The following is a 16,977-nucleotide window of genomic DNA, read 5'->3' as shown; positions in this document are numbered from 1 at the left end:
CAGACGGCAACACTGCAACCTCAGATCTTCCCAAAGACAGAATATAAATCAAAAGATATGCTTGTATTTCAAGACTGAGAGATAAAAATTTATTTACTAAATTAGTAAATACCCATCACAATCTGACTGGTCCACACTTATGCCTCGATGGAAACAGTACAGCTACCTGCGATGGTACCATGATGAAAATTACATCACAAGGAACTGAAATTTTATTTCCTTACCTATAAACCAAACACACATGACATAGTGCTGAGAAGCAACCTGTAACTAGTCTAACCAAAAAAGAATCAAATAAACACAAAAAAAGGCAACCAAGAGTCCCACTTATGTGTACTCAACATATTTGAGACAAACCATGTGTCAGGGAAACTATGACTTTTAACTCAGGTATGTTATTTTAACTAGCATGGTCTTTGAGGTTTAATGAATGAAGGAATAGGTAACAGATTTTTCTCTCTTTGGACATATGCTTTGTTATCCAAAAAAACAGGTGGCACTGTTCCTTACTAAACACATTTTATTTTGATTACAGGAAATTCTGAACAGATATGTATATTCTGTTAATGGAATGCTTTAATTCAGATTTGAAAAAAAAAAACATCAGCATCCACATTCATTAAAAAAAAGGAAGAAAAAAAGATAAATTCTGTTTCTGTATAGTACATGTTCTATTTTACAAACAGAATAAATAATGAAGATTTTTACACTATAAGGGTAACTTTTAGCAAGAATTCAAATCGTAATGACCTATTTAATAGACTCCTGTATTAAAGAATTGAATGGACCAGTCTCGTCTCCCGTACTCCTTGCTATTCAAAACCCTTCTTGTATCACACTAACATAGGATAGGAAGTCAACACTAATACCGTATCATGGTGGGCAGCCACATAATAGATGGTGTCTCATAACAGATGGTCAACAAAACAAATGTTTACTTGCTATAACCACAAGTCACAGTAACACTTCCCTATAATATAGAGCAAACTTCAGATTTTTAGAAAAATGACCAAAGAGAAAAAAGCACATGTGCCAGAGAACAAAATAAGAGAAATCCAAGACTAATCTTCAAACTGGCTGTACTCAGAGCCAGAACTACATGCAGGTAGGGACAGAGTTTCAGTGCAATTACTTTAACCACTGACTTGTGTTTTGTGAGTATTTCCCTCCTATTCTGGTTCCTTCCCCAAATAAATGAGGTTGCTGAACAACAGTAAGAAACAGCTAAGTTTAAAGTTAAAGAAATAAATAAAACCAGCAAGAAGACAGGGATCATCTGCCAAGCTTTTATCCTGCCCGATTCAGCCCAACTATTAAAAAAAAAAAAAAAAAAAGCACCAGGGGAATAAGAGAAAGGGAATGAAAAACTCCACTCTGAAATTCTTGTTGCCAGAGCACAGAAATATTTTTCTAAAAAATGTCCAAGAGAGATGGAAAGTGAAAGAAATGCTTTTACTGAAATGAATTGCATGCTCACACTCATTACGGTCTCATGAAGTCTGGCCATCACAATAATGTTGCCAATTAGATAGCTGAAGTAACTGAACTAAGAATTTGCTACTGCCTGTTAGAACACATCAACTTTGTAACGATCTACTTGCAATCAATAAAATCTCTGGCCAACATCTGGTCAGTAAAACTTAAAATTTTGCAGGTGGTAAGTGATCTTAGATACATATAAAGAGAAAGATGTTTAGCAGTCAGTCTGACCTTTGAATTCCAGGTGCTTCGTGAAAGCTAAACTGTTGGAATTTGTTAATAAAATCTACCCAGGAATCTCATCTCACCATCCTTATCGGGTAAATCAATTTTCTAATCTTTTGTACTTAACTGAAAAAGTTTTGAACCATCTCAGTATCCACGATGGAAGATAAACATTAGCACAACACAAAAGAAATGCTTGTTTGAAGTTGTGAAAACTTTTAAGCTCTTATCTTATATTCACATCAGGCTATGTTGAACTCTCAAAATGCAATCAGCTGAGACAGGACAAAGAAATAGTACTGTTTGTTACTGCTAAAGGAGAAAGGTCCCACAAATATCATCTTTTTTATTCACTGTAAGCCACACGCTCTTACTGCTTTCCTGAAAATGGCTCTGGCTGGCACTTGTCAGGAGAGTTAAGAGCACACAATCAAGAGCAGGATCCCATCCTGTCAGCAGGCCTGGCACTTGGTGAATCACAGATTTAAAGTAAACCCTTACAATCCAGCAGTTTTTGGGAAACAAAAGCCTGAAGCCTAACTGCTGAGGGTGGTGGGAACTGGGGAAAGGACAGAGCTGGAAGTTTTTAACTGTAACTCAAAACCTCATAAATAAGCAAAAAACAAAGCAATCTGGTTGGCTTTGAAGTATCTTCCTGTTATTTGCTCCTTGCCAATAAAGAGATGAGTAAGTTTTGGCCACCATAGTCATAAAGCAATAGGTGCAAGAGAAGATTATATAAATAATACTTTAAGGGTAACATATAACATAAATACACATAATTTATATAACTTTAATATAAATTGTAATTACTGTCTCCTAACCTTTAATCTGCAATTGTGAATGATTCATAAAATACCAGAATGTGGTCTGTAAGCCATTACGAATCAAAACCCAAGGAGGACAGAGCGGGGATAAAAACAATAAATTAACATTCAAGGCCTTGCTTCCCCATTATTTGGTTATGAATGAAAATCATTACGGGAACTCGAACAAGACAATACTCCTCCAAAAGAGGAGTCAGCCCTCAGTAAAAAGACAGACACAAAAATAACTTGAAAAAACATCAGGCAGATCATCTTTGCTATTTATCAAAATGACATTGTTTACAGAAAATGCTGCTGTTCTACACGGTAAAACTTAACAGCTACTCTCAGCAACTGACAAGGAGTATCCTTGTAAGTATCCTTATCTGGCTGCAGCCTGAAGAAATTTACTTTCAGAGAGGAACTACTTGATATCTATTATTCCTATAAAACTTCAGCATCCCAAAAGCTGAGACTTCATCCTGGGTTTTATTTTCAAGCAAGTCAGTTTTGTCCAGACTTGGACAAAATACTCTGTTTACAAGTTCAGCGAATGGAGAAAGTATCCTTCCTAACAGCCATGTTCTCGATCCGTCGATGAAAGGCTCACTCCAAGATACACTAAGCTGCTCCGCGAGTTAGTTAGTAGGAAGCGAGTTTATGGAAACGATGGAATATTTCAGAGAGGAGAGGGCAGACTTTCCCAGCAAAAGGCAGTTCGCTGGGCAGAGCAGCGCCTTGCAGGAAGACAGGCGATGCAGTGCGGCGCTCTGGCCACCAGATGGGGGCTGGAGCTCGGGAAAGAGTGTTGCCTGGCGGTGCCGGCGCAACCCCCGCCGACCTTGGGAGCCTCCCGCTTCGTTGACCCACCTGGCTACCGATCCAGCAAGGTAACGGAGCGCTGCCAAGAGCGAAGGGGCTGGCAACTCGCTGTTCATCACCCGTTAGACGCTTGAACCCTACTAGAAGTAGCCCATTTGGTAGCACCAAAACAGACCCAATCGTCTAGGCTGCTGATGGCCACCACTGCTGGCATCAGGCAATTTTAGGAAAGTACATCTCAGAGACCCAACTTCTTGTCTGTCTGACGGGATGCAAGACATTGCATTAAAAGGATCTACCCTTTAAGAATTACACTTCCTGTATCTGCCAAAAGTCACCTTTTTCTTCCTCGTATTTTTTATGGCTATATTAGATCAATCTATCAAGCCTTCTAGAACAGACATTTAGCCTATTCCTTTTGCTTCCCAAGTTAAAAACATGATCTTCTTAACCATATATACTTGAAAACACAGACGTATGTCACCTGAAGAGAGTTTGCCATTAGTAAAAGGTTAGTCTGGTACTAGAAGCTTTAGTAACAGACAAATACATAACAACAGAAAGAACTAGTGGTGGGATTCCAACAGAGGAACGAAACAACCACATCAGGACAGCTCAGAAAATGATCTCTGCAAGAGTTTTTCAGAACTGACATATACAGGACAGAACTGCTTTTATCAAGGACAGAGAGAAAAAAGTTGCAGCATATTCAAGGTAATACCTTGAATAAAAAGGACTCCTGTAGAAACGTCATAAAGAAAGAATCTGTAAGATGTATGTATCCTTTAGACCTGAAAACCTAGATGGTATGCAGATTACCTCTGGAGTGAAAGGCAAGATGGCAGTTCACAGAAACGAAGAAATGTAAGACAGCACAAAACCTTCATAGAGTCATGGCTTTTATAAGAAGAAAAGAAGAGTGAGAGTTACATTTTAACCAAGATGAACTAAAGCTGACAAAAGAGATATTGAAAGAGAAAGAACAAGAAAATCTTTTTTGCACAAAGTCTAGGGCAGATGATCTGACTCACTAGCTTAAAGATATTAGTTGGATTAGATTAACCAGAAGTGCAGTGCAAAGCCAAAAAGCCATTGAGACTCCCCAACAGAGGCTCATATAGAACTTCCATATCAACCTGGAATCTGGTGAGGAGAACTTTTTACGCGACTTGTTGATGGGACAAGCACATGAACTCAAAGGAGGAAAGAGTCACAAAAAGCAAAAAGAGTCAGAAGACTTCAAAAACTTGCCCACCATCAAAGTCAATGGTGCTGAAAGCAGCTTTCAATGGATAAAGGTGTAGCAATTCTGAGCTGCTTAGGCAGAAGACTATAAAGACTTAGACCACGTAATTATAGTATAATACGAAGACAGAAGCTACAATGCAGAAAAAAAAAAAGATGGAACTGGAAAAATAAAAACATTGATTCCATAAAATAGTGTTAATGGTGCAAGGATAGCTTAATTGTCATTATCAAAGTGGCCAGTTGATCATTTCTTCATTTGAATAACTTCCCAGAGCCAACCATGGCTTTTTCCCTACATTTACTACAGTGGGCTGCATTCTTTGGTCAGTAATTCTTGGCTATTCTCTGAAAACTATTCTTCAGCTTTCTATTATTCAGCTACCATTTTAAAGCCATTGTGATCACAAACAGTAATGGATGGTTCTAAAGTTCTTTGATTTTGCTTTTTGGTTTGAAAACACGAAGAACTAAGCACTAATGCACACTAAAGCTCACAAATATGATGCCAGAATGTAACACTTAGATAAGTAACTTGAAAGGTTTAAGGAACACAATATGTTTTCTTAATTGACAGACTGATTCAGTAACCTCATTGTGGAGGTTTTAGAGGACCTTTAACCTAAAAAAAAAGTCACATAAAATATCTTTGTAGATTTCTCAAGCTATACACTATTATATATGAGCAGATTTACTCTTCCTACTGAGTGGCTCTCATGAAACCAAAGACATCCTTTGCCAGCTCCATTCACTTTGTCATTCTTCACAGAGCCCTAGTCATTACAGATCTCCAAAATCCTACTATCAAATATCCTGGCACTTAGTTTGACCATTCTCATCCCCTCTAATCCTTCACTCTTTCTGCATAAGTGCCTTCCTACAGAGCAATACTAACAGCATCTCTTGATGGTACTGTAGATTTTAATACCAAAGCCATCTTGAACACAAGAACAGACCTGAATCTGGTAGCAGTGAAAGACTTCACTCTCGATCCTCTGTAAGTGGAACACGCCTCATCAGCCTGCACCAAATTTTGAAGGTCTGACTTACATACTTCTGCATTTTAAGCTTTGAAACCTATCTGCGTTCGCATCTCCACAACTGGGCTGTGCCATTTTTAAGAAAGCAACAGAATTCTCTCTTACACTCGGCAGTACTAGCTCTTGTGGCTAGCAACCTAGCACTATTAGTTAGGAAGCCACTTCAGCCCTTAACTCAAAAGCAGTTAGGAAGAAACACTGAGCTTGACAGCTCAAAAGCATTCATAATCATCATAATCCCCATGTTCATTTTACCTCCTTGCAATAGTAAGCAGTAAATTACTAGTAGTAAAACCTCAATCAAAGCATAGCTTTAGATTTCGCTAAATTTTTTTCAAAAAAGCATACCTTCCTTAATAAAATGTGTCTTTTGTGCAAACCTCTCTATTCCCAATACACTAATCAGTGACTCTGCATTAAAACACTACCCATTAGAACAAGTAACAAAGCAATCATATTCTAACATCAGTCCTTAAAAAGTCCCACAACTATTATTAAACTCTCTTTCTAACATTTCACTTGGACAATCTTTCTCCCCTCTCATCTCAAAAATGTTAAAAATAGAATAATCACAATAAATATACACCAGATGTTTAAAAACAACTTCCAGAAACTTACTCGCCCATCCATCCTTGAAAAGTCAGGAGCTAATCAGTTAAAAAAACCCAAACAAACAAACAAAAAACCCCACAAAAATATATGCCCATATCCTGCAATTTATGGGTGTATAATATATTTACAGAAAGACTTATTACATCTAAAATGACTTTTTTGTTATCACTTACCTGGTTTGTTAATGTTAGAGGTTGCTGAATCTGGTCAGCATACGATAAGGCAGAAACCTGTTGGTCATTTATGTTCTGCTGCCGACGATCACTGTACTGCTGATGCGAATGGGACATCTGTCCAGCCATCTGAAGGCCAGCAGCATGGAATGAAAACGATGGTGCAAGCCGAACAGATGAAGGTTTGCATGCTGAAGTCTCTCCTCCTGCAAAGACAATGAGTTTTTAATGCAGTTAATGGCTTGAAAACATTTACCTCAGTTAGCCTCCGTCTCCTGGCTTACAGAGCTTATAAACACTACTAGTTTCACCGTTTTAACATACGGTTCTCATACACAATGAACCCAGAAATAATGCTCATGTAAAAGATTACCTATCTGAAGTGCTTCTTCACATTTCATTGTGACAAATTATTCATTAATCATTTATTCCTATTGATCCGTAGCATTTCTTTTGTAACACAGAATCATAAAATGGTTTGGGTTGGAAGGGACCTCAAAGATCATCTAATTCCAACCCCCCAGCCATAGGCAGGGAAACCCTCCACTACACCACTTTGTCCAAAGCCTCATCCAGCCTGGCCTGGAACACTTCCAGGGATGGAGCATTCAAAACTTCTCTGGGCAACCTGTTCCAGTGCCTCACCACCCTCTGAGTGAAAAATTTATTCCTTATATCCAATTTAAATCTACCCTCTTTCAGTTTAAAGCCATTGCCCCTTGTCCTATCACTACATAACCTTGTAAAAAGTCCCTCTCCAGCTTTCCTGTCATAACTCAATCAGAATTTGACAGGGATTATTTTCAAATATATGAATTTTGCATATGGATTCCATGAAAGTCAGAAAAAAGTTTTGTCTTCTCCAAAGGCACAAAATCTGCCTCTAACCAGGACAGATCCCACACCTCTCAACTCTCATTTCAGACATCCATCAGATGGCATTTAATTGGTTCATGGTCTACTTGCATCTCCACTGTCCTCTAGCAGCTGAGGACAGATTAAAGTACAATTTGGTTTTCACTGTTTGCTAATGAAAGTTTAGCATGTTTCACATTTAAAATCCATCCTTTTGCTTTTTCTGACTATGCCAGAGGGGGGAAATTCTCTAAATGGATGCCATGTTGGCACAACATAAGAGACAGAGCAGGACGGGACAAGCAGCCAGGCACACTGAAGCCAACGTTGCCACTGAAGGAATACGTGTGGAATCAGACGTTGAAATCTCGAAGCACAATTATTGGTAAAGACTAAATTCAGAAGCAAGATGTGAAATAATCAAGCACCTCAACCAGCAAGGGAAATCCCCATTTCCGTTACAATCAAAACCTTGCAAGAAAATATAATCAGTAGAAAACAGTAGATGAACACCACCCATCAATTTGACTTTCTTAAAAATAACCGGTTGCTCAATTGGCCACCTGTTTCAAGTTGAGAAAAAAAAAAAATTGAAAATGATACTGCATCATTGACTCAGCATCTGTAAGGGCAGTTGAAGAACTGGGATGAAATCAAACACCATTTTACACTAATATCATTTTAGAAAAATATATTAAATTTAAAAGTCAAAATAATATTCAAACATCTATAAATAAGAAATCCTATACATAGTATAATCACTATTACTTTAAAAGGGGTGAAGTAAAATTGCACAGTGAAATACCCACTGACAGACCACTGGTATTTTTCATCAGTGTTACAATTCCGTACTACTAAAAGACCAACAGAACAAACTGCTCCAGAAAATGAACTGGTTGCCCACAAGCACCCGCATACTTTTGCAATGTTTCATTAAATCTTCAAACATTTTACTAAAAAAAAAAAAAAAACAAAAACAAAAACAACCAAACAAAAAAGCCTTCATGAAATAACTACGATATATGAAAACTTTTTTGGTGTGCATTATGAGGCCTCTGGTAACATGATAAAGTATCAAGGTGACCTTACAAATGGAAATAAAATAAAGAAATTCCTGACCTAAAACCATTATAAGCTAAGCCAACTTAACATTGCAAAGAAAATTACTCTAACTCTTCTGTAAAACATCTATTAAAAACTGTTTTGTGATTTTTTTTACACAAATACAGATCCTAGTAAGCTCTGAAAGTGAAACTATCCTCCCAACATTTAAAGATTCACTGAAAATACGAGTTAATATCTGAATGTAGACTAAAATACTTGCATCTTTTTCTGTTTTCATTCCAAGTAACATCGTACGTTCACCTATGAAATGGGCAACAGATTGTAGCCTTTTTTAAATTTAAAAATACGTATTATGAACTTCATAAGTTCATTTAAATACAGGGGAAAAATACGTGCAAAGACTAATGCATCAGCTGATCTCTCTCAAAGATATCATGGTTCCTTTCTATATTAACGCATCCGTCACCTTGATCATGTAAAAACCATATATATTTTTCTTCTCACAACAGTATTTTCTTAATATCTAAACTCCATTTTTACTAGAGAATCAGAGTTAATCTGCCATCTATACCACTTGGTAAATTTAGTGTACATTTACTTTTCAAGATACACTGAACACTTGTGTATGAATAGGTGAACATAGGTAAGACATTATTTGGTATGTCTACTTTCTGCTCTTTTAATTTCTGCTGATTTTCTGCTTAACCTGAAAAAAAAATAAAAGGTCTCACTTAGTAACATCATGGTGACTGAATTAAAAGTCAAAACAGTATTTAAATCAGATAGTCAAAAATTAAAATTCTAAACTGTAGAGCCAACTACTTTAGAAGTTTTGTTTCTTGTATTTTTTACCCCAGGCCACATCCCAATAGCATACTAGGTATCTAGCAAATTAGATAACTTAGTAAAAACAAATTTTATTTTAAAGAATCCTGCACTTACACATGTCCCTAAAAAAGCAGAAAGCACACATATATACACACAAAAATCCTGGTAGTATAGAGTTCTCATTTACAATTTGACTTCATAGTATCTTCTGACACTCACTCAAAAAGATCACAACAAATCTGAGGATAAACTGAATAATGCACTACTACTTTTTTTAAAAATGAAGAAAAGATGAAAAGTAGAAAAGGATGAGAAGTATAATCATCGCACAAAGAACAGTCATAATAGTGATGTTTCACTTCCACTTTAAACTTTTGATGCTTGCACACCCTTTCTCTCCCGAGTCCATTAGCAGGACAACAAGGCTATAACTTTCCTGGTCTTCCAAAGTGACAACAGTTATTAACAGAATTAACTCAGTTAATTCAACAGTAATGCCCCAGAAAAGAGAGCTTCATAATTTATAACAAGGTGACTGGACTGCAGAATCACAAAGTTACTCTAAGAACCGCAGTTTGACAAATAACTTATTTTATTCATTCAATTTAAAACTTTTTTGAAGATTCAGCATTTGTGACCAACAAGCATTTACCTCTTTGCTTGGAGATAAGTCATACGCAACCTATGATGTCAAGATACACAAATAAAAATTGTATCCAACAGGACACTTGTTCTTTGGTAGAAATGTAAACTGACATCACAGAGCAGCACTGAACCTCAGAAAATGGGTTACTATTAAACACAAGAGCCTGACTATACAGTCCCATGACCTGAAGTCTGTTACAAGTAGATGGATGGAAATCGGCTACCTCGCACAGCATGTTCTTATACCAAGTAGAAAGGCATTTTTAATAGTTTCTGTGAAGACAGTGGTATCAACCCTTAACCATGTTAGCAATAAGCAACAACTACCTGGGTCAAAAGTTTAAGAACTGTAACTACAGGCTCTAAAACATCAGTAGTCAAGTAATTTTCATCTTTACGATATCTTACTGTCACTGAAACGGAGACATACGACTTCACAGACTTCTCTTGCTGAAAGCAGTCTTAGCTATCCACAAAAACAAGGAATGTTCAGGATATGGTCCCCAATGAAATACCTGCCCTTACTACATTTCAGACTTTGTTCCGTGATACCTGCAATCCTACCCCGGTACAGGTAATCCCAAGAGAACACTCATAACTTACTACTATGAGCCAAGAAACACCTAATGACATGTTAGGAAGACATGAGGGGAGAAAGAAGAATTGGCTAGAAGAGCAATCTTGACCTCCTTTAGTTTTAGGCCTAGGAGTCAGTCAGCTATAGAAATATGAACATTTGTGTACATCCATTAATTAAGGTTCACAAAATTCTTGGTGGCTGAAATTCATTTGGAGAGCTCCAGACATTCAGTTAGATTAAGTGATCTAACTGACCACCATGGGAACACTAAAACCAACAGGAACTTCTTACCACGTAACATCCCTAACTTCTGCAGGGTAGAAATATCTAAGGAACAAGGTCTAGTCCATCACCAATCTTCCTTTCTAACCATTTTAAGTTCAAATGATTATATGCTGTGAAGTACCTTGGGAAGGAAACAAAGTGACGGGAAACAAAAAGTATGCCAAGATCTCTATGCATGAAGTACTTTAAGGGAAGAGACTAGATTGAGAGGGGATAGAATTATCTTACGAATTGGCCTTACCTAATGTGTTAGTTCAGGGAATGGCATAAAAATATACAGTTTTATGTATGTTTACAGTTTAGGTTTTTACAGTTTACAACAAACATTTATTTGCCTGTGATGAGATTAAATCAGAACTTGTTGTAAAGAAGGTCCAGCTACAGAAAATATGCCTTATTTGAGCCTTGAAAGCTTATGTCCCCTTTCTCCTACAGCCATGAATGTAACTGCTCTTTTGAAGTGAAGCTGTTCAGAATGCTGTTTCATTAGTGACATTCCATACACCATAATATAAGCCAAATATAAATGATAACAATAGCGACTTCTTGAGTTTTGTAAATTTACTGTCTCCACAAAGTAACAATTGAGGAAGATGTGAGCACTAATAAAATGCTACACTATAGTACAAGCAAACCACTGTACCTATAACCAGAAGAAAATGTTTAAAAGGGGACCAACATCATAAATGTGATGATAGAGAGAACTTAAATTGTAACCTCGAAAGAGGTTCATAACTCAGAACTATCTGAAGATACAGATACTCCAAAAATGGATTGTCCTATCGTATGGAAAAAGGTAGGGTTTATTTCTTTGAAGCATCATGTTAACACAGTGGAAGAATCTAAGTTCAAGAATATATTTCTTTATTTGGTAATTACAGGAAATACTTCCCCCATTCAGAATAGGTTTGTTTTAAATTACTTTTCCAAGTATCAAAGAAAATAGTAACTCAAAGTAGAAAAATACTTGAGATGGTAGTTATAAAGTCTATAAATGAACAGTCTATAAATGAACTACAGTTGGTTTAATAGAGGAAAAATTTTGGTACAATATTGCATAGTTTTTAAAAACTCAATGCCATTTCAAAATTCAATTTCTTACCTCATCCATTTTAGATTCTGTTATTCCCATTTTTACATCAGTCTACATAACTCATTTAAACATTACCTTCTCGCAAAAGAAAGTATCATAAGGTAACCAAGAAGTGCAATGCACAGCTGGCCTTCTCCTTTCAACATAAAGCAAGGCACAAATATTCACCCATTGACTGTGAAGAGCTGCAGGTGACAGTGTGCCATCCCAAGAACAGATCACTGTTCTTGATAAAAACTGTGTATTGTGGTCCTTTAAATTCGGTATCTAAGAACATGAAAATTTAAATTGAAGTTTTCCCCTACAGCTGGGCCATTGTAAAGTCTGTTCTCTGGACAAGACTGAGTGACGTTGAATAAAACTGAAAGCCGTGCTACAGCCTTTCCCCCAGTCACTAACTGAGCACTGGCACAGCTCACCCAGAGAAGCTGTGCATAACATGTTCTGGGAGACAATCAAAACCCAGCTGGGCGCAGTCCTGGGCAACCAGCTCTGGGTGGCCCTGCTTGAGCAGGGGGAGGTTGGACCAGGTGACCTCCAGAGGTCCCTTCCAGACTTCTGTGCCACACATGTCAGCACAAAGTTAGTGACAGGAGTTCTCTCTTTGAATCGAGAAGTTGTTAGATCAGCTCCTCTGTCATGTGACACTGCATCTGAAAATCCTCATAACAATTAGATACTTTCTTTGCATTTCTGTCACTCAATTCATTAAATATAGACGCTGCTTCTCAATGTAAATCTCTTTGTCCCTCTATCACAGTTCTACCAAAGTATTCTATTCAGGTACACTCATAGTGAGGGATGGAAGAGGAGACACTCTCAGCTATTAAAATCATTAAAACATCAAAAGAAGTGAGATTTCTTTAATATTTCTCCATACCTACTTACCTCACAATTAAAAATTAACACCGAAAAAGGATCACTGTGAGTTATACAAGCTTGCCTTTAAGACTGACAAAAGCATCTTCCAGTGCAGCAGCTGATCTTGATTTCATGACATCAGGAGACAGAGTTCTCTACTTGACAACATAACTTTTGCAACAGCCTTAAAAATATTTCACTGTTTATTGACTGTTGTGCAAGATGAAGCAGGTAAAAGCAGTGAAAGTCACACCAGTGTTCTATTTCATACTTCTAAAAGTTCAAACATAGTCATTCCTTGCATTTGAGAACCTGCTATCCAGGTAACTGATTGCTTTTGAAATTATAACAACTTCATGGCCCCTTCTGTACCTAAGTCCTCTGCATCTGGCTTCCAAGCAGTGATTACTACTTCCACAGAATGCTTTGGCTGTTCCCTAATAATGTCACTGTCCCCATTTTCCCACCTCTTTGTTCAACTCAGCTCAAAGAAGAGGCAGACTTTCTTATCAGATCCATAAATTAAAGACCAGTAAAGTACAGCACAATAGCATTTAACTGGCAGAAATAATGCAGAACTAAATTGGAATCGGTGGCAATATTCCTTGGAGGTTTATCCTGGACTGTGGGGTCATCTCATTTTGAAGTATGAAACTTTCTCCTCTGTACAACTCACCTTCTTTCATTCTCTTGGCATTGCTAGTACTTTTCTTCCTGTTCTTCAACTTTTTCCCCTATAAAGATCATTGCTTTGACCCTAAATGTTTTGAGGTTCCTTTCACCTCCTCTCCCTCCTGCCCCATGCTCTCTTTTCCTATTCCATCTCTGCTATTTGGGTCATCCAGCAATGTGCAGAGGTGATCCATCTCAGTGGTATGTTCCCAGCTGAATGAGAACCTGCTAGAAAACACGACCAGAGAATAAAAGTGTGAACTGTATCATTCACCACAATGGGTATTCACATTTCCACACTCAGAGCTCAAGAGCTTGTGGGCCTACACCACAGACCAAGCACAGGAGTTCTTAGTACTGTAGATAACTGCTTCAGACTCCAAACTTTTTTGTTTCCAATCCCTGCTCTCCCACCACAGATGAAGGTATCCACCTTCTTCTTAATGTTTTTGTTTTGTTTTTTTTTTCTGTAATTAAATTACCCAATGTGAAAACAGCGAAATGTCTCCTCAAAGAAAATCCTATATTAATTGAGGAACTGTACAGCTCTTTCTTCACACAAGATCGACATATTTTTTGCAAAGTTCATAGTTTTGCAGAGTTTTGGTCAACCTTGTTTTTCAAAACTCATGCTTGGAAAAGTTCTCAGTACCAATGAACATTACGATACTTCAGCTATCAAATTGAGTATACCTCTAAGAAATGAGTCTGGAAAAGTGAGAAGACTGATCTCTGCATTGCTTTAATACTCAACCACCTCTGCACTGTATTAGCACATCCCAAAACAGACAGTGAGTGATTAGCTATAGAGACAAACACTTGTATCTTGAGAACTCTCTGTTCAAATAAACCCACATTTAAGACAAGTTAGACCCAACCAAGTTCTGCCTAAGCATAATAAATGTCAAGCACTTGGGATTTTGGAGTTTAGAAAATCATCTTTTAAGCAATAAGCAAATGCCAACCTGAACTCTAAGTGAACTACTGCTCTACTGAAATGCTCCTTTGCCTATTGTTCTCATGCACTGCATTTAAAATGACTGCATGAGAATGCGAAGGTACATGGACTTCACTCAGCCTGCTCTGGAATGAGGAAAGCTGAGAGAACCCAGAGAACAAAGGGAAATTACCTGCAGCAGCTACTGTAGAACAAACAACTCCGTTATAAATATCCCACACTAGTTCCTCCTCCTCTGAAGGAACTATATTATTGTGGAGGAATTCTATTATTAAGAATGGCTACTTCAGAAGCTATTCTACAATAACTATTCAGTCAACTTCCCTGTACAGAAATCCCAAACACCATTTTCTCTCAAAGCAAAATTAAGCCCTAAACTTAGAAACAACGACCCTCTTGAGTCCTGTTCACTAACCCAATACACCCAGCCCACAGAATCCTCCTGCTTGTGCTCTATGGACAAAGCTGCAGAGAAGATGCAGGACGAAGCGCTTCGGAAGTGACATAAAATTACTTCTGGGTACCATCTTTCCCAATGATTTGCAGATCTTTGACATGATCTGCCTGTCACGTGTCTGGTCATACGGCAGAGACAAAGCAAGAAACCTGGAGAAAAGACAGGCCAAGAGTAGGCTTCATTAACCGTACTGACAGTGCTGTGTCTGTCTTAGCTATCCTCTTCCCTGGATGAGCTGCAACAGGAGGTGGGCTTTGGAGAGGACTTGCATGCATGTGCTTTATAGCTTTTGTGCAGTAAGGCCTGTACTCGGGGTACACTAGTTCCCTCTGCTGTAGAAATATGGTGGGTGGCTCAGACCTGTGACAGGGAGAGATTGTGGTATGTATCTCTCCTTAATCACTTTGAAGATCTGGTACCAGCAAGATTAAATGCCACCAGTCACTACAGCTATCCCACAACAAGAGAAGGAAATTTCTGAAACTCCTGAGCAACTTACGATTTAATCCATTGGCAACACTATATAAATGTATATTTCATTAACATATAAATATTACTTTGAGTATACCGTGGACAATCTTAGAACTAAGAAAATTTTGCAAAAGTGAAACTACTTTTTATATAGATGAAGCCCAAGACTGCCAAAATTCTCAGCTAAAACCTACACAAAACACAAGTGCTCTAACTTTCAAAGTAAAAAATCTAGAGAGCTCTGCTTTCACACTTCTATTCTTGAGAAGCAGGCTGCCCAACAGCACATCTGAAAAAAACCTACAGCCCCACAAGTAAACAGTGAGAATTGAACATAGGTACCGGCCTTCACATAGACCAGAAGCCTCCACCTAGCTGTACACTGGACTAAAAGAATATTAAAATTTAAAGAGTACTGTGCACAGAAGTTAGGAAACACCAGAATACTTCTACAGTTTTAATTTAGTGCCTCTATGTAAATAAGTTAGGATACTTTTTACTTACATGAATACCCTATTTATTTTCAGGGACAGAATGGAAGCAGTGCTCACTGAATAGGTTGCCATACAATAGATCTTTTTATTTTCATTGTATTTAACATTATATCCCTTGACACTCCTCAGACTGTGCTCCAAATAAAATTATTACTGTCTGCATATATATTCTATAGAACAGTCATTGTTTTTTATCTATGTAATTCACAAAAAACAATTTCCTTCTGCAATATCCTTACCAGACTGGATTTTACCCTATTCTGCAGAAAAACAGGGAGACACAGGTTAAACACAAAAGGTTTCCATTATTTTAAATTTCTAATTTTGTATATATAGAAGTTCAAAGACTTTACAATGACAAGGAACACATACTAGTAGGTAAATCTGTTTTACAGAGCTCCACAGAGGAGCAGCTTTACAGGTTAGGTTTCAAGAATTTGAAAAAGTAAACCAAATGAGAGAGATGTGAAATGGATGACCATTTCTGCTTGCAAACAAAACCAAACAAGAAGGGGTACTTGATTCATGTTGGACTGAGGACTGAATAGTAACATAGCTCTTTCTAACAACAGGGCACTAACATAAAAATTACTCATATATCAAAACCAGAGATCCATTCAGATCAACGTCCTGGCTCTCAAAGCGGCCACCAGCAGTCGTCTCGGAAGAGAACCGGGCAAGCATACAGCAGTAGGGGCCTGGAGTGTTCATCTAGTCTCCAGTCCAGGAATCACATGAAGCAGAGTCTTTGCGACTAGTATGTATATACACATATATATCACGCATCCTTTTCTTCCATGGACTTTCTGAATCACTTTATGCATTTCAGCTTCTAGCATCCAGAAGATTACATGGCAAAAGACTTCACAGCTTACTCACAGGTGACATTAAGCACCACCTCCTCTTGTTTGTTGTGAACTTGCCTTTTCCACCTGATGCCCTCTGCAGAATAGCAACAAAAATTAAGGCTGCCCTTCTGCAAAGAGGCAATGATATCAACTAGGGAAACCACTGAGGGGCTTCCCATCAGCAACTTTGTTTATTCTACTGTTGGGTGATTGGTTTAGGGTTTTTTTTAAGCCCCCTTTTGACACACTGCCTCCATGTGATCCTCCAAGAGAGGATATCCTAGTATTTAGAGAAGAAGAAACATTCTCAACTGTGCAACTGAATGCACGCCAAGGTATTTATCATTGCAGGTTTTATCTTTTTCTAATACACACTTAATATTCTCCAAAGTTTTCCTACCACTTTGTAACTCTGTCCACCTCTTCATAATAAACCTGTTGCTTGAGAAACACTGGTCCAATT

General features: G+C 37.7%; 1 protein-coding gene across 4 annotated transcripts in view; it reads right to left on the bottom strand.

The window, feature by feature from the left end:
• DYRK1A (dual specificity tyrosine phosphorylation regulated kinase 1A) overlaps positions 1-16,977 on the bottom strand; it is an 88,795-nt gene that overhangs the window by 17,401 nt on the left and 54,417 nt on the right. For 2 of the 4 annotated variants that reach the window (XM_086618232.1, XM_086618239.1), the window contains exons 1-2: positions 6,399-6,612; positions 5,391-5,396 (exon numbers count right to left, since the gene is read on the bottom strand). In XM_086618232.1, the coding sequence (XP_086474358.1) occupies positions 5,391-5,396; positions 6,399-6,531 (139 nt within the window). In that variant the 5' untranslated portion in view covers positions 6,532-6,612. Of the gene's footprint in view, positions 1-5,390; positions 5,397-6,398; positions 6,613-16,977 lie in introns of those variants that run through there. The other 2 variants (XM_086618213.1, XM_086618222.1) reach the window with 1 other exon arrangement.

Source organism: Tauraco erythrolophus, chromosome 1 (genome assembly GCF_009769465.1).
Source record: "Tauraco erythrolophus isolate bTauEry1 chromosome 1, bTauEry1.pri, whole genome shotgun sequence".
Taxonomy (NCBI): Eukaryota; Metazoa; Chordata; class Aves; order Musophagiformes; family Musophagidae; genus Tauraco; species Tauraco erythrolophus.
The sequence above is the reverse complement of the archived record's forward strand: the minus strand, read 5'-3'. Positions and strand labels throughout refer to the sequence as shown.